The sequence below is a fragment of the Sorex fumeus genome, unplaced genomic scaffold (assembly GCF_029834395.1).
Source record: "Sorex fumeus unplaced genomic scaffold, SorFum_2.1 ptg000169l, whole genome shotgun sequence".
Taxonomy (NCBI): Eukaryota; Metazoa; Chordata; class Mammalia; order Eulipotyphla; family Soricidae; genus Sorex; species Sorex fumeus.
In genome coordinates this window covers 1,118,977-1,140,285 of record NW_026606226.1, presented here as the reverse complement: position 1 = coordinate 1,140,285, position 21,309 = coordinate 1,118,977, and the positions used below count along the sequence as shown (strand labels likewise).

At 48.2% G+C, this 21,309-nt stretch overlaps 1 protein-coding gene across 1 annotated transcript in view; it reads left to right on the top strand.

The window, feature by feature from the left end:
• The first annotated feature begins 5,446 nt into the window (after window positions 1-5,446).
• The window catches only part of UBE4A (ubiquitination factor E4A), a 36,278-nt gene continuing 20,415 nt past the window's right edge, over window positions 5,447-21,309 (top strand). The window contains exons 1-9 of the mRNA XM_056107642.1: window positions 5,447-5,575; window positions 10,054-10,215; window positions 13,835-14,008; window positions 15,364-15,476; window positions 16,261-16,413; window positions 17,725-17,884; window positions 19,582-19,784; window positions 19,986-20,177; window positions 20,967-21,300. Of these exons, the coding sequence (XP_055963617.1) occupies window positions 10,095-10,215; window positions 13,835-14,008; window positions 15,364-15,476; window positions 16,261-16,413; window positions 17,725-17,884; window positions 19,582-19,784; window positions 19,986-20,177; window positions 20,967-21,300 (1,450 nt within the window). The 5' untranslated portion in view covers window positions 5,447-5,575; window positions 10,054-10,094. The remainder of the gene's footprint in view (window positions 5,576-10,053; window positions 10,216-13,834; window positions 14,009-15,363; window positions 15,477-16,260; window positions 16,414-17,724; window positions 17,885-19,581; window positions 19,785-19,985; window positions 20,178-20,966; window positions 21,301-21,309) is intronic.

Genomic DNA, 21,309 nt, shown 5'->3' with positions numbered 1-21,309 from the left:
TTAGTTCAATCTCCAGCATTGAACATGGCCTATGAGCCCCACCAGGAACAATTCCTGAGAGTCAGAAATAAGCCTTGAGCACTGCTGGATGTGACCCCCAAACCAAACCAAAAAAAAAGGGAGAGTATTTTTTAGTTACTGTAAGATTTACCTAAAATCTTCCTAAATTAAAACCCACTGATTTATAGTAATTTTTCAATCAACCTATCACTCAGCAGAAGTTTCAGATAGATAACTGGGTCCAAGTATTTCATGTTCTGAACAATTACAGCTCTTCTTTTTCGATCCAGGTATTTTCCCTTCTAGCCATTTAAGAGAAATAAAGCAATGTACTCTGGAGCTCTACTCACAGAGATTTGCAGACCTCAATCCAGTTTAAAGGGTGTTTCACATGTTTCTCAACAAGTGAAGAAAAATTTGGGGTTTTGGATCACCTTGGATGGGAGATATGTGCTGAAAGTAGACCAAGGACCAAATATGATGGCCTCTTAGTATCTGTATTGCAAATCATAACGCCCAAAATTAGAGAGAAAGAAGGAATGTACCTGCCACAGAGGCAGGGGGTGGGATGGGGTGGAGGTGGCGGGAGGAACACTGGGAACAATGGAGGTGGAAAATGGGCACTGGTGGAGGGATGGGTGCTCGAGCATTGTATGACTGAAATGTAAACATGAAAGTTTGTAACTGTATCTCATGGTGATCCAATAAAATTTATTTTAAAAATTGGGGTTTTTTTGCCTGCCCTCCTCCCACAAATAAAGAAATAAAACCAGGTGTAGTGTTTCAAGAGTTCCACCTATGGGGAGGGACATTCTGTGTGAAAGAAAAATGGGAAGGTCCTGGGGATTCATTACATTTTTTTTAATAATGTAGGAGTACTGCTATTTGTTCAGCCATTGATTAAGCTGATTGAATTGGGCATGAACTCCACATTACTTTTTTATTTTATTGTATAACCATGAGATAGTTACAAAGCTTTCATGTTTGAGATTCAGCTATACAATGATGAAACCCATCCCTCTACCAGTGCACATTTTCCACCACCAATGTCCCAAGTATCACCCCCCTTCACATACATACACATCGCAGTCCTCCCCCTGTCTCTATGGCAGACAACTTCCCCAGTACTCTCTCTCTGATTTGGGGCATTAATTTTGCTCGAATTTTCCCATCACATTCAAGCCTACCTGCCAGGGGCAGACACTAGATAATGTATTTTCCATAGCTCATTTCGAATATCACAAGAGCTCACTCAGGTGCGATTGTAAATGTAAATTTCTAGATTGCAAATGGTTGGGTTCCAGAGACATCTCTGTATGGCACTATCCATTTTGGGATTCAATTGGGAGCCCTGGGCCAGGGATGTTGGTGCGCTAAACTGGCATTCAGAGGGAAATTGTGGGCATAACAGAGTCTTCTGGGCGGGCGATGACCCAGGGAGGGACAGCCCAGGTCCTCTGCCACTATGCGGTCTGGAGATTTAGTCCTGAACCCACATTACCTGGGCCTTGCTTTGAAAGCTCTTGGTCACCGGGATTCCATCAGGAGTAGGCGGGGAGACTGCACCTGTTCCATCTGGGGTGTCCCAGTGATATTGGCTTGGTATGGGGCCTGGAGAGATCTCTGGCACTGTGGTGTCTTCTGGAACTTGCTGCTGTGTCTCTGGGCTAGGGCTATTGGTGTGCTAAGATGGTGCCTGGGGGCTAATTGTGGAGATGACAGCCATTCTTCTGAGCAAGGAGGAACCCGGGAGGGACAGCCCAGGTCCTCTGCTGCCATGAGGCCTGGAGATGTAGTCCTGGAACCTGCATAGCTGGGCCTTGCTTGTGGAAGCTGTTGGTCACCAGGATTCCATTTGGAGTAGGCAGGGAGATTGCACCTGCTCCATCTGGTGTGTCCCAGTGATATTGGCTCGGTATGGGGCCCAAAGAGATCTTTGGCACTGTGTTATCTTCCGGGACTTGCTGCTTTATCTCTGGGCAGGGCTGTTGGTGCGCTAAGATCCACATTACAAAAATTTCAGCAGATTATATCTTGGTGAGGTCCATCCTAAGTCAGTGGAGTCAGGCTTGGGGTATGGCAGAAATTTTGGATTGTGGAAGCAAGTGGCTGCCATGGACTCTGCTTGGGTGGGCACAGGCCAACCCGCTCCCTCCAATTTACTCGACTGTTCAGCCATGAATGGGTCTGAGCTTAACTGCGGCTTTTGATCTCTTTCGAGGTTTATTTAGGAGTCTCTGAGGCAAGGCCAATAGTAGAGTTTAAAGGGTGGCGCTGGAGTTGGTTCATGGGGGTGACTGCCAGTTCTTCCATTGGGAAGTGTATTGGGAAGTGGGGGAGATAACCCATCCCAACTCTGAGTGAGCTTGTATAGCTGAGCCAGAGGTGGTTTGTGGGTGTGACTCCCACATACCTAACTTTTGGCTGTTCAATTTCTTGTAAACTTGTTCCCAGGTTGTTAGGGTCTGGCCAAAGGCACAGCAGCAATTTTGGGGTATCAGGAAGCCTGAAGGCAACATCAGGCTGCTGATGCACTTGCCCCATAGGTACAGGTTGACCTGTTGGCGGCACCACATCCCCTTCATTACTTTTTTAAAGGTTTCATTTTTATTTAAATTCTAGTGGTTCAAATATGCAATGGAAGGTCTTCCTCCCCTTTTTTCCCAGTCACCCAGCTGCCCTCTCTTGAGACTAACAATAGAATTGTTTCCTATATAGTCTGGAGTGGTAGCACAGTGGTAGCACTTGCCTTGCATGCAGCCAACCCAGGTTTGATTTCTCTGCCCCTCTTGGAGAGCCCGGCAAGCTACCAAGAGTATCCCGCCCGCGCGGCAAAGCCTGGCAAGTTACCCGTGACATATTCAATATGTCAAAAACAGTAACAACAAGTCTCACAATGGAGACATTACTGGTGCCCGCTCGAGCAAATCAATGAGCAATGGGAGGACTGGACAGTGCTATAGTCTTCTAAGATAATAGGTATTATTACAGACCAAGAATCTTAGGCTACACAAGCAAAGTCTTAGATATACATTATTCTCCTTTCCCCTGTTTTCACACAGATGGTATTGTATATCTTGTCCTTTTGACCTAACAAAGCTTAAAGATTATTTTTCATGCCCGTACATGAAAAGCAGCTGTTATTATTTTTTTCAGTGCAGCCACATTGTACATATATATTGTAATTTATTTGTCTGGTTTTTATTGACAGTCATACTATAGTTTATCTACCAGTCTGCTATTGATAGATATTTAAGTTGGCTCCAATTTCTTGCTCTTACAATATTCCAATGACCTATCAGCAAGTAAATGTCATATTTTTTAAATTATGTCATTTACATGGCATAAAATGTACTCAAGAGATTTCACGTGTTTTTAGCAATTTTTAGCAAATAGTTCACTTTTTTTCACATTATGCTTTTCCTGTCATATTTAAGAAATATTTTTAATAATTATCACCACATAGTCAAGCTATAAGGGCATTTTTCTCTCACTCCCTTAAGATATTTTATTCTATTTATACTTTATTTTCTTTCGCAATTTCACTAACCACAAATCTCTTTATTGTCTCTTTAAGTCTGCCTTTCCTAGAAATTACATATAAATGAAATCATGTGATATGTTACTCTGAGCATTCTCATGCAAGTCTTTGTATAGACATGTCTTCATTTCTCTGGAGTTGATATCTGAAAGTACTGTTAGGTTGTATGATAAATTTACATTTAATGTTCGTGTGTGTGTGTGTGTTTTGCTTTTGGGGTCACACCCGGCGATGCACAGGGGTTACTCCTGGCTCTGCACTCAGGAATTACCCCTGGTGGTACTCAGGGGACCATATGGGATGCTAGGAATTGAACCCGGGTCGACCATGTGCAAGGCAAACGCCCTACCTTCTGTGCTATTGCTCCAGCCCCACATGTGTGTGTTTTGGGGCCACACACAGTGATGCTCAGGGCTTACTCCTGGCTCTGCACTCAGGAATCATTCCTGGCAGTGCTCAGGGGTCTATATGGGATCCTGGGGATAGAATCCAGGACAGCCACATACAAGGCAAACACTCTACTCACCTCTCCAGCCTCAAATTTATTGACTTTCTAAGAATATGCTGAAATATTCTCCGAACTGACCCTTTGTGTTGGGAAAATTGGAGACAATGATGGAGGGGAGGTGTAGTGGTGGTGGGATTGGTGTTGGAATATTGAATACCTGTAACAAATCATAAACAACTTTGTAAACCAGTATTTAAAGGGTAAGGAAAAATTGAGAAAATAAATTTTTTTAAAAAAACTGATCCTTTCATTTTACATTCCTACTAGCGATGGATGAGGATTCGTATTTCCTCATATCCTTAACAATTTTTTAACTGTTTTTTGAGTTCAGAGATTTGCAGAACATGACCTATATAAAAAAAAGTTCTCAAAAGGAGGCACACTCAGGAGTGATCCCTGAGCACAAAGCAAGGAGTAAACTTTGATCACCAAAGGATGTGATCCCAGAAGAAAAAGATCTCAAGAAAACAAAGGCATGCAAGAACAGAATGAATAGGAGTTGCAAAGGTCAATGTTGGTGCTGACAAAAAGATGTAAAAATCCTGCTGAAACTTTATGGTGATTATGCAGGTTTTTCACAGGAGTATTAACTTTTAATAAATAAACATGGGAACCAGAGCGACAATACAGCACGTAGACGTTTGCCTTGCACGGGGCTGATCCAGGTTCAATTCCCGGCATCCGGTATGGTTCCTGAGCAGTTCCTGAGCACAGCCAGGAGTCAACCCTGATCGTCTCCTGGTATGGCCCAAAACCCAGAAAAAAAATAAAGAAAATAAGCCCAATCAAAGATAGCACACTTGGGGCTGGAGTGATAACACAGCGGGCATTTGCCTTGCACGCGGCCGATCCGGGTTCGATTCCCAGCATCCCATATGGTCCCCTGCGCACCGCCAGGGGTAATTACTGAGTGCAAAGCCAGGAGTAACCCAATTCCTCGGCATCGCCAGGTGTGATCCAAAAAGAAAAAAAAAAATAGCATACTTAGCATACAGTCTAGCGCCTAGTAAGAATCCAATACTTTGAGCTACTCTAATTGCGGCTTCTGCTATTGTCACATCGGGGAGACTATTATAAGATTACATCATCTAATATTATGTAGGTTAATAATACAATCTATGAATAGTAACAGAAGCCACTTCAGAATGATATGGGTTGGACACCATAGAGGCAGAAGCCCACCAAGGTGGAGGGACGTGCTCCCGAAGCCAGAGCCGGGTCAGCCTCTACACACGGGTTTCCAAGGCCACAGTTCTGAGCTCCGCCCCCGCCCCGCCCCTCCCACAGCCAATCCACAGTCACTTCCGGCATCGCGCCCCGCCCCGGCCGGCTCGCGCCTGCGCCGTAGCAAGGAACGCGCCACTTCCCCGCGCCGGTCGGCTCCAGTCGGTTTCCGGCGCGCAGTTGAGGGTCCCGAGCCCCGGCGCTTAACACTGACGTAATCTCCGGTTGCCGTGCTGAGTCGGAAGTGGGAACCCTTCGGCCCCGGAGACTGTCGTGTCGCCGCTGCTGGCCCTCAGGTTCTGGTAAGAGAGGAACTAGCTGGCGGGGAGGGGTGGTGGAGCCGATGGGAACCATTTCCCCCTTCCTGTTCGGATGCCAGCCCCGTGCTCTGGACGCCCGTCTCTCCCAGATCCCCCCTCCGGTGCCTTCCCGACCACAGATGCTCTTCTGTGTGAACTTCGACCCGGTCAGCCTTGGGGACCCGTCCCGGTGCCCCCAGTACTGGGCCGCGACCCCGCGCGCCCCCGCCGAGCAGCCTCGTAGCAGGGGCGGGCCTGCCGGCATTGCATTGCCCCCGCCCTGGGTCTCCCTCCCTGCTGCCGATGCTTTCTGGCATCCGGGAGGAAGGCTTGAACGCCGACGGCCGACCGCGGCCGGACAGATGCCAGCGAGAAAAGCGAACCCGGGTCGCAGGGGCCCAGCCAGGGGTGAAGACCACGTGGCGAGGCGTTGACATCCGTGATGACACCCGTAAAGCGCCTCCCAGCCATCGGGCCCGGCGCCCTCAGCACCTGGACCGCGAAGCTCGTCCAGGCGTTGAGGTGCCTCAGCTCGGGAGCTTTGGTTGGATGAAGTCTTCCCTTTGGAAGCAGGGGTTCGCTCCCATATGTGTTTATTCACACTGCCAGGGCCTGGTTTTTGATTGTTTGGGGGCCACACCGGCCACTCTCCGAGCGCACTCCTGGTGCTGCAATCGGGGATCACTTCTGACGATCTTGGGGGACCATCTAGAGTGCCCGGGATCGAACCCGGGTCTCCCCTCTGCATGGCAAATGCCCTGCCGGTTCCGCTATCACTCCATCTCCACTGGGAACTGTTTTGCTTCCATATGAGAAGCCTCCTTTGGTGAGAGGGGACCAGGAAAAAAAAACGGTGATTGTTTTCTGACCTGATGAGCTCATTCTGGCTTGCTGATGGGTAGAAACGTTGCTCCAGTAGAGAGGCCTGAAAGAATTAGTATGGAGAACATACAACAATGGCAGGGGAACTTTTTAAATCCTATTTTGGTTGTGTGTGTGTGTGTGTATAGATATATATGTATACATATATATCGCTCTCCATTAGGATGCTTCGTTTCGACAATCTTAGTTTCGAGAAATACCAAAACACAACTCTCTGGCCTCATAACTTCACCTTCCACTACAACCCAAAACAAATCAGAGAGGGCCTGAGAGACTGTACAGCAGGTAGGGTGCTTATCCTTGCACACAGCCATCCTGGTTCGATCCCCTGCTCCCCATATGGTCGTCTGAGCTCCAGAAGTGATCAGAGCTAGGAGGAAGCACTGAGCACCACTGGATGTAGCCTGGAAAGAAAAAGAAATCCCTGGCCTTAAAGTAAGATTATGGATGTGGCTAGTGACCACAGGGAGGTCAGAAGTAACTATTGAATATTGATAACCATTGACTCATTCAGTATATTTTTAGGACTTCACATGGAGGTATATAATGTAAGACACAGAAGTAAAAATCATCAGATAGGCACCTCTACCCAGATTGTTTCCTATCTAGCTTGGTAGATCTGAATTAGGAATACAGTGTCATTGGTTATAACTAACACTTAACATAGATAAAATGAAATTGCTTCTTTGTATATGAAATAGCACGGTATTGAGAGAAATAAAGCCAGTGTATGAAGATAAGCCCGCTGTATCTCTTTTGTTTGTTTTGTCTTGGGGCCCTTTGCAGTGGTGCTCAGGTCTAACTTCCTGGCTCTGCACTCAGGAATCACGCCTGGTAAGCTCAGGAGACCACATGGGATGCCAGGGGTGGAATTCTGGTCAGCCACACACAAGGCAAGCGCCCATTTCTGCTGTACTGTCAGCTCTGACTCTGTCTTACTAGTCTTAAGATCTGCCTCTGGCACATGTTCTGTATTTCTGGCTTTCAGTTCCTTTCCCTCCTAGTTGATACAGGTGACATATCTTGTTTATACCGAGAGTATCTTGCCCACTGGCATGGCAAAGCCTGGCAAGCTACCCGTGACTTATTCGATATGCCAAACACAGTAACAAGTGTCACAATGGAGACGTTACTAGGCCTGCTCGAGCAAATCGATGAACAGTGAGAGGACAGTGACAGTGACTAATCTGAACTCTTTTCGGGTGTGTATCTGTTTTTGTTTGGGGGGGTTGGAGGCTATTCCCACCTTGGGGCTACTCCCAGCATGGTGCTCAGGGAACCCTGCAGATCATGCACAGCAGCCCATCGAGCGGTCTCCATGGCTCTTAGGTGTGTTTTTAAATCCGTTCCATGGGCTGAGCATATGCTTTGCATCCCAGAGGCCTAAACATTTCAACCCCAGCCCTTCACTGTACCGTGAGTACAGTAAGGAATGATCAATCCCTGAGTACTACCAGGTGTGGGCCCCCCAAAATAAAGCAACAGCAAAGTTGTTGTGAGAGAACATAGTTCTCTTGGGGGCCAGAGAGATAGTGCAGCGAGTAGGGCACTTGGCTTGTAAGCAGCCGGCCCAGTTCCATCCCCATCACCCTAAGTACCGCCATGATGATCCCTGAGCACAGAGCCAGGAGTAAGCCCTGAGCACTGCTGGGTGGAGCCAAAAAAGAGTTCCCTTTTCTGTGGATTTAGCTAGAGCTGGTGTTCATTTATTCCTCCAGCTCTTAAATATGGTCCTATGCTCCCTCAGTCAGCCAGCCTGTAGGGTCCTATGCCCACTCTGAGTCAGCCACATGGCCAAGAATGCTGTTTACTTTTTGGCCAGACCAGTGTCACATACCCTTCCCTGGTGCAGCAGAATGGCAGTGGGATGGCTTCCGAGCAGAAAAATGTACAGTGTTAGAGCCGGTAGTTATAGCAGGTGGATGCTTACCTTGCATGTGGCCAACACAAGTTCGAGCCCCAGCATACCACACGGTACCCCAAGCCCACTAGGAGTGATTCCTGAGCACAGCCGGGTATGGTCCAGAAACCAAAAGAGAAAAATAATGGGATATCATGTTGAGAGAAGAGGACAATATTTTGGAAAACGAGAACTAACTTCACTTTGAGAATTCCTCTGGCTTGTTGGCCCCTCCCAGCAGCAGGAGGGTGGTGGTGAGTCACCTAGACACGTAGAAGATGAACTTCTGTGTGGTTAGATGGGGAGAACATTCTCCCAAGGGTTATTGCCCATTGCAACACTAAATATGCATGGATGCACCTGCGTGCTTTCTCTCTCTTTTGTGTTACTAGGCTCAACTAAACTATACATAGCAAACTATTAAGTACTTAGAGCAGCATCGGAACTTAGAGTTCCATCCTCCCAGCAGTCAGGTCCAGTTCCTTACTAAGACTAGCTGGTCTGCCTAAGTCATCACAGACAATTAGCCATTAATTCTCACCAGAAACTGCTGCAGAGGGGCCAGTGTGATAGCACAGCGGGTAGAGTGCCTGCCTTGCTCACAGCTGACACAGGTTCAATTCCCAGAAATTCTATATCATCCCCTGTGCCCACTGTATAGAGCCAGCAGAAAGCTCAGAGCACTGCCAGGTAGGTATTCCCCCCTCACTGCCTCCCCTTCCCCCCCCCCAAAAAAAAAGAAGAAGAAAAACTGCTACAGAGGATGATGAAGCAATAGAATGGTCAGAATGGTCAAGAAGGGCCAGAGAGATAGTACAGCAGGTAATGCCCGTGCTTTGCACATGGCTGACCAGGGTTCAATTCCCAGCATCCCATTTGGTCCCCAAAGCACCACCAGGAGTGATTCCTGAGTGCAGGATGCAGAGCCAGAAGTCCAGAAGTAACCTCTGAGTATCCCCAGTTGTGGCAAAAAATTTTTTTAAAAATTGTAAAGAAGTATTATAGGCCCTTCTGGAGCTGGAACAATAACAGTCCAGCTGGTGAGCGCTTGCCTTGTACGCAGCTGACCCGAGTTTGATCCCTGGCATCCTATCCAATCCCCCAAGCACTGCCAGGAGTAACCCCTCAGCATCACTGGGCATGGCCCAAAAACAAATCAAAAAAAGAATAAATAAAATGTAATAAATATATCCAGCCACTCGCCACTGCACCTGCCCCTTCTCCGTTGGCTGGTCAGCCCAATGGGGTGGTGAGGGTCAACCCCAGCTCAGGATGCAGGGCTGTTCTTCACGGGGCTGGCTGTGTCGGGAGCATGGGAACAGCCTGAGTGGACGAGGGGTTTAGTCTCAGGTTCACTCTGGTTGGGTGGTGGGGCAAACTTGCCAGTTTATCTTTCCCACAGAAAACAAGTAAATCCAGTTTAAGAATAAAACGTGTTTGGGGCTGGAGCAACAGCACAAAGGGTAGGGCGTTTGCCTTGCACACAGCCGACCCGGGTTTGATTCCCAGCATCCATGTGGTCCCTTGAGCACCGCCAGGAGTGATTCCTGAGTGCATGAGCCAAGAGTAACCCCTGTGCATTGCTGGGTGTGACCCAAAAAGCAAAAAAATAAAATAAAATGTGTTTGAGAAACGGTGAAGAACCAGCTTGGATCTGTTGCCTGTTACCAGCCGCATCTAACCTTTGCCCTTTCTCTAGCCCCTCCCTCTAGGTCTGGATGGAGGATACGTTACAGTGAAATGACAGACCAGGAGAATAACAACAACATCTCAAGTAACCCCTTTGCTGCTCTCTTTGGCTCTCTGGCTGATGCCAAGCAGTTTGCAGCAATCCAGAAAGAGCAGCTGAAGCATCAGTCCGGTAAGCGGAGCAGCCTGCGTAGGGGCCCAGCTGCCTGCCCCCGTCTCCCCTGCTTCCCCCATTACCGCTTCTGGGGGGTCTTGGCTGTGGGTGGGGTTTAAAATTGGAGGACACGCTGCTTTTATTGTGTTCGTTGAGGACAGAGTAACTTTTTGTTTGTCTGGGGGTCTATTCTATCCTTCTCCCACCCGTTGTTTGAAGAGACCAAGTTTTCTGTAGTAACAGGAGCCAGTGAGATCAAAACCCCCACACTGCTTCATTAGGAAAAGTGTCCAGTATTGAAATGCTATTTTGAAGATGTAATAACCAGGGCATCTTATATGGTCCCTTAAGCACTGCCGCGCACACAGCCAACCCAAGTTTGATCCCCAGCATCTCATATGGTCCCCTGAGCCTGCCAGGAGTGATTCCTGTGCACAGAATTAGAAGTAAAGTTCTAAAGTCAAAGAAAAAGTAAAATATACAATGGTTGAGGGTCGGAGAGATAGTACAGCGCGTAGGGCATTTGTCTTGCATGCGACCAACCCAGGTTTAATCCCCAGCATCCCATATGGTCCCTCGGGCCCCACCAGGAGTAATTCCTGGATATAGAGCCACGTGTGACCCAAAAAGTCAAAATAAAATAAAATAAAATAAAATAAAATATACAATGGTTATGGAGATGCTCAGTGGTTACTCCTGGCTCTGCACTCAGGAATCACTCCTGGCGGTGCTCGGGAGACCATATGGAATGCAGGGGATCGAACCCAGGTCAGCTGCGTGCAAGGCAAATGTCCTACCTGTGTGGGAGAGGAATCCTAAGAACACAGGTGGAAGGAAGAGGAAACTGGTGGCAGCCTCAGCGATGGAACATTGTCTAAAACCCAACTACAATTAAATCACGGTGCTCTCATAAAATAGAAAGTGCGGGGACATCATGTTCAGATGAGGGGCTGAGTTAGTAGCGCTATTCTCTGGGAGGAAGGACACAGCAGGTGAATAGCAGCCTGGGTGATCAGTGAAGCACAAGAAAGATCAATTCATGCTCTCCTCTTTCCTCTCATGCTGGGATCAGTTCTGGGGCCTTCTATGTCTCCCAGCCAGTGGGGACCACACTCATCAGTGCTTGGGGTCAACCACGTGTGAGACCTGTAACAATTAATCTAGTAATCTCTTGTTCAAGGGCTTAATGGCTCCAGGGTGAGACACAACAATCATCACACACTTTCCTTGAAGGAAACTTTTTGGATCATTTTTAGTGAATTATTCATAAGCAATACAAAATAAATTATTTAGGACCTGCTGTGGGGGCAGGCTTTTGGGGTGATGGGAATATTCGAAATAATGGTGGTAGGAAGGTATAATGGTGGCGAGTTTAGGTGTTGGAATATTTAATGTAATAAATGATTGTGAACAACTTTTTAAAAAATAATTTTAAAAATTAATTAAAATAAAGTAATTTTTTTTAAAAAAAGACCAGAACCTCAACCCCTATACTATCTCTCCAGCCTCATTGAATTTTTAACATGGCTCCAAAGGGCAGGTCTGGGTGTCAGTGTCTGACATCTCTCCAAGAGGTCACCAGGGTCCCAGTGGGAGACATCGATTTAGGGGATGTTCGTAGGACAGGACAAAGAGCGTTTGGGAGATCATTTATGCTCATCCCCAAGGCAGCGTTTACCCCGGAGAGTTGACAGGGACTCTCGGACCAGCCATTCTTCCAGGAGTTTTCAGTAAACAGGGCTGCCTGTAGACTCAGCCCAGTACCATGCCCACAGACACTCTTCAGTTTCTTTATAAAAAAAAAAAAAGTTAAGGATTCGTTCAAGAAGAAAATAGCCAGTTTGGATGAGAGAGAAATAGTTTCGAGCTTCAGAGCGCCTGCCCTGCCGCTGCCAACCTGGGTTCAGTCTCCAGCAAAGCACTGCAGTCAGTTTCCCAAGCACAGAATCAGGAGTAAGTCCTGAGCACTGGCCCCAAAAAGAAAAGAATCATTTGAGGGAGAAAAGACAGATGACAAAAACAAGCAACTTACTTATGATGAAACATAGTTTCACTGATAAGTGTCTGGTGAAACAGCAATTCTCTTTTGCCTTTGAAATTTTTGAAGATTCAAATAGGTACTCAGATACTGTTGACGGGTTTCTGCTTCTGTGAATTTTCTCCTCTACAAGTCCTCATACAGAGCGTCAGGAATGGAGCTCATTGAGAGAACACATATTTGGCCTTAGGTTCAAAAAACAAAACACAAACACAGAACTACTCAGTTGCACAGAAAGAGGCCCAGAGAGCAAGCACAGCGGGCAGGATGCTTGCCTTGCTCGTGGCTGACCTGGGTTTGATCCCCAGCACCTCGTGTAGTCACCAGAGCTGCCAGGAATGATCCCTGAGCATAGAGCCAGGAGTAAGCTTTGAGCACTCTTGGGTGGGGCCCAAATACCAAAAAAAAAAAAAAAAGTGCACAGGGAGAGCGACTTCTGTTCGATGCAGTATTGCTTAAAGTCATGAGAACTTGGAAACCACCCAAATGTCAATCAGCTGATAAATCACAATAGGTGTGTACACTGCAATATAGGGCGACTATTGAAAAGAAAGAAGTGTGAGAAGGAGATAGTATGGCAGGTTAGGGTGCTTGATTTGTATGCAACTGACCTGGATTCAGTCCAGAAGTGATCCCTGAGAGCAGAGCCAGGATGAGAGCCCTGATGAGCACTGCCAGGTGTCGCCCTAGAAAGAAGGAAAGGAAAGAAAGAAAAGAAGTAGGGCTGGAGTGATAGTACAGCTGTTAGGGCATTTGCCTTGCACATGGCCAACCCAGGTTCAATCTCCAGCATCCCATATGGTCCCCCAAGCTCAGCGGGAATGATCCCTGAGCATCACTGGGTATGACCCAAAAAACAAAAATTAAAAAGAGTAAATTAGGCCAATCAATGGCCTACAGAGAAAGGTGTGGGTTGGTAATGATGACATTTTAAAAAGCAAGCGGAGGGCAGTTCAGGAGCTAAGGCACTGCCTTGCACGCATTTGTAGTCCTGACTATGGTTCAAATCCCAACACCACCTGAAGTATGTTTGGTCTTGAATTTAGTGTTTGGTTTTAGTTTGGGGGCCATGCCCAGAGATGCTCCGGAGTTATTCCTGGCTCTGCACTTAGGAATTACTCCTGGCTGTGCTTGGAGCACCTTGTGGGGTGCCAGGGATCAAATTTTGCCAAGTGCCAGACTCACGCCCTACACACTGTACTATTGCCCCACCCTGAAACGTTACCTCTCTGACATCAGAACAGGTAGGATTAATAACCGTGGATTTCAGAGTACTGTACTGAAGATGTTGTCTGCTTTGAGTTGTTATTTAATTCGTTTATGGAATTGCCATTCTCCTGGTGACATCGACCAATTTTTGATTCAGTCTTAAAAAAAGGAATACGGGGCTGGAGCTATAGTACAGCGGGTAGGGCGTTTGCCTTGCAGGCAGCCAACACAGGTTCAATTTCCAGCATCCCATATTGTCCCCTGGGCACCGCCAGGAATAATTCCTGAGTGCAGAGCCAGTAGTTACCTCTGAGCACTACTGGGTGTGACCCAAAAAGGAAAAAAAAAAAACAGAGGAATGCACTGTTCACGGCTTCTGTTCTCTGGCAGATGAACTTCCAGCCAGCCCTGATGACTCAGATAACAGTGTATCGGAGAGTCTGGATGAATTTGACTACTCAGTGGCGGAGATCAGCCGCTCGTTCCGTTCACAGCAGGAAATATGTGAGCAACTCAACATCAATCACATGATCCAAAGGATCTTCCTCATTACTCTGGACAACAGTGAGTGACAGACTGGGGACCACTCTAATTGTTACTCTGCTTGAACCTATCTGCTCTTGGGGGGCTTGCTCTGAGCCATGAATGGTTTTATCTAATGGATAACCAAACCCACTGCATTCCCTGGAACATAGGGTTATGTTTCCTGAAACTTGGGTGTAACCTGAAAATGGGGTTTAGAGGCCGGAGCAGTAGTATAGCGGGTAGAGCACTTGCATCGCACACAGCTGACTCACGTTTAATCCCTGGCATCCCCTCTGATCCCCCAAGTCTTGCCAGGAGTCATCCTTGAGCACTGCCGGGTGTGGTCCCTCCTCCCAACCCCCCCCCCCAAAAAAAGTGTTTAGCCATAGTTTACAACTTTCATTGCCATTTTAATACTGACTGGACCGTATAGCTGCTTGCCTTTGTTCCTTATTTTTGTTGTTTGTTTTGGGGGACCTCCCAGACAGTGCTCAGGGGGCCTGAAGTCCACTCTGACAGTACAGGGTCAAGGTCTGTGGCCCTGATCGTTCAGTGCTGTGACCAATGATACCATTAAGGCCACATCCAGTCTTGGGAATTGAACTTGTAGAGCATGCACCTCCGCTCTTTGAGTTATGGCCCAATGTCCTTTTTAGCTTTTTATTTTGCTGGGTGGGGGGTGGGTGTTATGGGCCATACCTACTGGTGTCCGGGGGCTCCTTCCATTTCCAGGTTCAGGGCTGACAGCCAGTGAGACACAGGGAACCGTAGATGCCAGGTATTAAACCAGGGCCATCAGCATGCCAGGCACTCACCTTAACCCACGTACTGTCTTGCCAGCCTCTGCTTAGTCCCTGAAAAGGAAGATGGGAGCGGTAAGCTACCCTATGTTCTTCCCAGATGGACAGTCTGTTCTGTCTCTACACCCTGTTATAGTGGAACCACAAAGTCAGTGAGACTGTCTGGGATTCACTCATTAAGAGTCATGGTACTCAGTTCATAACAAAAGTCCTTGCCCGTTGGGGCCAGGGAGGTGTGGAGAAAGTGAGATTTAAATCTTGCTGCTCCGTATCTCAGTGTTACCCTGTTGGGACCAGTGTCAGACATGGAGTTCATCATCCTTAAGGACTTGATGGGACTGGTGGGGACAGGTTACAGCAGCCAGCGCAGGCAGGGGCAGTGCCCATTCAGATACGTGAGTGAGGCTGGGGATGTGTGTGGGGTGCGGGGGGGGGGGGGGCAGGGGGTGTAAGGCACTTTCCTTGTATGCGACTCACCTGGGTTCGATCCCCAGCACCTGCATATGGTCCCTTGAGCACCTCCAATGTGACCCTCCAGCCCTACCCCCTCCCAAACCCAAAAATGCTAATTGCCTGATGAAAACCATTTCCCAGGTGATCCAAGTCTGAAAAGTGGGAACGGCATCCCCAGCCGCTGTGTGTACCTGGAGGAAATGGCAGTAGACCTGGACGATCAGGACTGGCTCGATATGAACAACGTGGAGCAGGTGGGGCCTCTCTGGGGCAAACCCTGGCCTCCTGCGTGAGCATAAATCCTGCCCCTTGAGCTGACTCTCTCGCCCTGAGTATCAGATGCTCGTTCCTCTGGGTGAACTCTGCTCACCTTCTCCAGCCAGCACTTAACTGATGCTATTGCTGGTCGTGTTCCTCACTGGGAATCATCTCAAACGTGGCCTCATGCCCAACGTTACCCACTCTTCAAGACCCAGCTAGGGCCGGAGCGCTAGTGCAGTGGGTAGGGCTTTTGCCTTGCACGCAACCCACCCTAGTTCAAACCCTGGCATCCCATATGGTCAACCGAGCACCACCAGGAGTAATTCCTGAGTGCAAAGCCAGGAGTAAACCCTGAGCATTGCTAGGTGTCACCCAAAAAGAAAAAAAAAATTACCCAGCTAAAGTGTCAAGTGATTTTTGAAGCTCAACCAGGCAGGGGGGCATTCTCTCTCAAGTTACCAGAGTAGCAGAGTACCTGCACATTGTCATGTACTCAGTTAACACAGTGACTCCTGAGCATACCACCAGTGGCTCACCTTGAACAGGGGTCTGCTTTACACAAATTGCCACACTAGCCCCAGTGTTTTTTTCCTTGTGTTTGTCTTACTGCCCTTAGATTCTTGAGATCTCAAGGGCAGCACTGTCCTAAGATCACTTCTTTTTTTAATTTTTCCAGAAGCAAAGCATTTGAGGCTGGAGAGATGATGAGGGGGTCGGGTGCTTGGCTGGCACATGCCAACTCGGGGTCCGATGGTTCTGTGTTGGTTTCTGCCCTAGGCCGTCTTCGCTCGCTTGTTACTTCAAGACCCCGGCAATCACTTGATTAATATGACTTCTTCGAGCACGTTGAATCTCTCTGCTGACCGAGATGCTGGGGAAAGGCACATTTTCCGCTACCTTTTTTCCTGCTTCCAAAGAGCCAAGGAAGAGGTAAAGGGATCCTCCCTGTTGGGGTCCGTCATGTCCTCTTGGGTCTGACTGACTGTGAGCAGGGATCACTCGGGGTCCTGTCCATTTTATCCACTAGACCATATTTGGAACCAGACAGCAGAGGCACCATCGGTTCGTCTTAAGTTTTAGTCTCCCCTTTCTGACTTGGGGTCCACTTCTTTCCCCAGTTAACCATAACTTTAGTCAACAACAAAAAAAAAACTCTTTGATTTAGTTTCATTTGGGCACCAGACTGGGACTGTGTGCAAGGCAGGCACTTTACCTGATGCTCGTTCTCTCTCTAACCCCTCAGCAAACTTCTTTTTACAAGATCACACCTGATTGGCCAGAGAAATAGTACGGTGAGCAGGGCACTTGTCTTGCATGCAGCCAACCTGAGTTCGATCCCTAGCACCCTATATGGCCCCCTGAGCCCCACCAGAAGTGATCCCTGAGCACAAAGTTAAGAGTAACCTTAGCATTGCCAGGTGTGGCCCCTGAACAAAAACTCATGCTCCTTGGGGCCAGAAAGATAATCTCAAAGGGCCGGAGAGGTTGCTCTGCATTCAGGGTTCCCAGATCTCAGCACTACAAACGGTCAGTTACATACTCCAGCTCTGCCAGCTATGAACTGGCACAAAACAATCACACCCTTTGAAAAAAGACTTTATGGGGTTGGAGCAGTAATTGCACAGCGGGTAGGGCGTTTGCCTTGCACATGGCCAACCCAGGTTCAATTCCCAGCGTCCCATATGGTCCCCTGAGCACCGCCAGGAGTGATTCCTGAGTGCAGAGCCAGGAGTAACCCCGGTGCATTGCCGGGTGTGACCTAAAAAGGAAAAAAAAAAAAAAGACTTTATGAGACTGGAGCCATAGGAGCAGGGAGGGCACTTGCCTTGCATGTGGCTGACCCGAGTTCAATCCCCAGCATCCCATATGGTCCCCTGAGCACCACCTGGAGTGATTCCCGAGTGCAGAGCCAGGAGTAACTCCTGAGCATTACCAAGTGGCTAACCAAAAAAAAAAAAAAAAACCAACCAAAAATACTGTTTTTGATTTAAACAATTTTCAAAGATCATATAACTCATTTTCGATAAGGACTAAGTTATAGAATCAGTTCAACTTGAGGGTCACTGCCAGGATTGGAACGCAGCAGATGGCTGACCCCCTGACTCAAAGGATTATTGTGGCATTCCCAGCAGCCACAGGACTGCAGCATTGTGCCAGACAGTTGCCTTTTCCACTCCAACTGCACTGGCCACTCTGTTCAGACCCTAACATCGGGCTCTTCCCTCCGGGTGCCACCTACAGATCACCAAAGTTCCCGAGAACCTGCTGCCCTTCGCTGTGCAGTGCAGGAACCTCGTGGTGTCCAACACCCACACCGTCCTCCTCACCCCCGAGATCTACGTGGACCAGAACATCCATGAGCAGCTGGTCGACTTGATGTTGGAAGCCATCCAGGGAGCCCGTGAGTACCTCCACAATCTGGGCACATCGGCGCTTCCATTTCCCATGTTAGGAGCCCCCGCTGGCATTGAAAGTCTCAACATGCTGGTGCGCCGGGATATATTGAGAGTGGATTCACATCTGACCTGCAGGGTGGAATTCTGATCCTTCTAAAACATCAGAAAGGGGCTGGGGGTGCAGCTCAGTAGGTGAGCTTTTTCCTTTAAGCATTTTTTGTTCGGAGAGGAGGGGGTTGGACCACAGCCAGTGGTACTTACGGGTTACCTCAGTTCGAACTCAGAAGTTACCGCCCGCTGGTGTGAAGTTCATGCCCAATTCAGTCAGCTTAATCAGTGGCTGAATAAATAGTGTACTCCCTACATTAAAAATAACAATAAAAATTAAAATTAAAAAAAATAATAAATTAGTACTGGTGGGGTTGGGGGTACCAGCAAGTGCCAGGGATCGAACTCGGTTCACCTGCATACAAAGCAGGAGCCTTACCCCACTGTACTATTGCTTCAACCCAGTAGAGCATTTTTCTTACATTCTGTGAAGCTCTAAGTTCAACCCTGGCACCTCAAAACAAAACAAAACAAAAAAAGTATATATGAGGCTGGAGAAAGAGATAGCAAAGGAGAGACTAAGTGGGAGAATGGGAGAGAAAAGGAGAGACTGAATGTGTTGTAAGAAAAGTGAAGAGCCAATATATAAGAGCATAACAAAATTTCTTTTGAAGGGGCCAGAGAGATAGTACAATGGGTAGAGCACTTGCCTTGCACATTGCTGACCTGGGTTCAATCCCTGGCAACACATACTATCCCTGGAGCCCTGCCAGCAGTGATCCCTGAGCACAGAGCCAGAGTAGCGCCTAAGGGCTGTAATGATAGCACAGCGGGTAGGGCGTCTGCCTTGCATGCGGCCAACCCAGGTTCAATTGCCAGCATCCCATATGGTTCCCCAGGCACCACCAGGAGTAATTCCTGAGTGCAGAGTCAGGAGTAACCCCTATACATCGCCGGGTATGACCCAAAAAGCAAAAAAAAGAGAAGTCACACCTAAACAGAACCAATGGTGACCCACCCCCTCACCCCCCAAAAAAAAAATTTCCTTTTGAGTTCATCCTCCATCTTTGGGATTCACTTCATCTTGACCCAGGATAAAGTGAATTTTGCTTTCTCTGCTTTGGAGAAGCCCATGTTCTCTCTCGCACCTCTGTCTCCCCCCACCCTTCCTCTCTCTTTCACTCCCACTGTTGCTTTCTTGCTCTCTCTCTCTCTCCTGCTCACAGTCTCTCTGTTCTGTCTCTCACTTTCATTCTTTCATTCAGTCTCTCGCTATCGCTCTGTCCTGCTGTCTGTCATGCTGTCTCACTCTCTTGGGCTCTCTCAGACTCTGTCTTGCTCCCAGACTCACTCTCCTCTTCCGACTTCCTCACTGTGGAAAACTAAGGAAATGAAAAGCTGGTTTCACATCACTGGGGGCGGCAAGCGGCGAGCTCACCAGTGGGCTGCGTGTGCCCACTTTGCATGCAAAATTACCAGGGTCACTCCCAGAGCCTGCATGCTCACTGAGCACTGCCAGGCATCACCCCAAAACAGAAACAAGACACAGCACAATTTCTCTCATCACCAGATGACACTGAGGGTATAAGTGCATGCAAGTAAAAAAAACCCCACAATATTCCTCTGGCCTCTTTTCTCATTTGCCCTCCCTCAGATTTTGAAGATGTAGCTGAGTTCCTGGAAGAGGTGATTAAGGCCCTGGTGTCTGATGAAGAAGTTCGGACATTTCCAGAGGTCATGAATCCAATGTTTGATGTTTTGTTGAGCCGAATCAAAGATCTGGAGCTCTGCCAAATGCTGCTGTATGCCTACCTGGACATTCTTCTCTATGTCACCCGGCAGAAGGACATGGCCCAGGTAGGTGTGAATGGCGGGCTCTCTTCCTTCAGTCGTCCTGTTCATTCTGCTTCCCTGGGCTGAAGATGTTTCAGGGTAACTTGCTGAGTGAAAGTAAGCGAGGTGGGTGGTTGCATAGACGCTGCTCTCGGGGCCCCATCACACCTGCCCGGCATCACCTCCTCACACAGATGAAGACGCAGGATTTGTCTTCACTTGCAGGTCTTCGTAGAATACATTCAGCCCAAGGACCTTAGCAACGGGCAGATGTACCAGAAGACCTTGCTGGGCATAATCCTGAACATCTCCTGCTTGTTGAAGACTCCGGGTGTCGTCGAAAACCACGGCTACTTCCTGAATCCCTCTCGGTCCAGTCCCCAGGAGATCAAAGTGCAAGAGGCCAATATCCATCAGGTGGCGCTGTCTTCCCGATTGTCCCAGCGGGCCCTGTCTAGGATGTAGTTTCTTTGGGAGCACAAGCAGCTCTCAGGGATGCTCGAGGCACTTTGAGCAAGTGGAACTGGCCTGCAGAGTGTTCCGGCCCGTGTGGGTGAGGAGTCTTGGGCCCAGTGGTCTTGGGCCCACTGAGACTTCCCTGTGCTGTTCTCTGCCCAGGGCTGGAGCATGTGCTCTCAAGCCGGCATTTTTCTCACCCACCTGTTTCTCACAACTTGAGTGCCTAAAAATCCAAACGATTCTTCTGTCCACCCACACGAGGCTGTCAGTGGTGAGAAGGATGGGGCGGGGAGGAGTCCCTCTTGACAAATCACAGCTGGGGCCACATCTGCCTCCCCCCATCTTATTGACAGGGGCCGTGTCAAACAGTCATGTCCATCCATTTATGTCTTGGTTTTGGCTTGATTTCCTGCGGGGGTGCTAAGAGTCAAGTAGTTGTTATAGAGACCAGATGGCACATAAAGCGGAGACATTTATCATCTGGACTTTCATAGGAAAAGTTTATAGGCCCCTACTCGCAAGCTCTGTAATACTTTCAGCAGTTCGGCAGCTTCCCAAAAAATGGCTCTGAAGTGCCCAGAATTTTTTTGTTTTATTAGCACTGGGGTGCTAAGTCAAAGAAGAGTGAGGGGAAGAGGTTTGAATGTGCATATTTCTAGAAATTACCAAGTGCTAAGGTTTGGGAGTAACAGATATTAGGGGTTGTGCAACTGGAATGTTCTGTGGTTCTGTTTCCTGGCTACACAGTTCATGGCTCAGTTCCATGAGAAGATCTACCAGATGCTGAAGAACCTGCTGCAGCTCTCTCCCGAGACCAAGCACTGCATCTTGTCCTGGCTGGGAAACTGTCTGCATGCAAACGCAGGTCGCACCAAGATTTGGGCCAACCAGATGCCAGAAATCTTCTTCCAAATGTACGCCTCGGATGCCTTCTTCCTGAACCTGGGTGCTGCCCTCCTGAAGCTCTGCCAGCCATTCTGCAAACCCAAATCCTCTCGGCTGCTCACCTTTAATCCCACTTACTGTGCCCTGAAGGAGTTGAATGACGAAGAACGGAAAATTAAGAACGTCCACATGCGAGGTAGGGGAG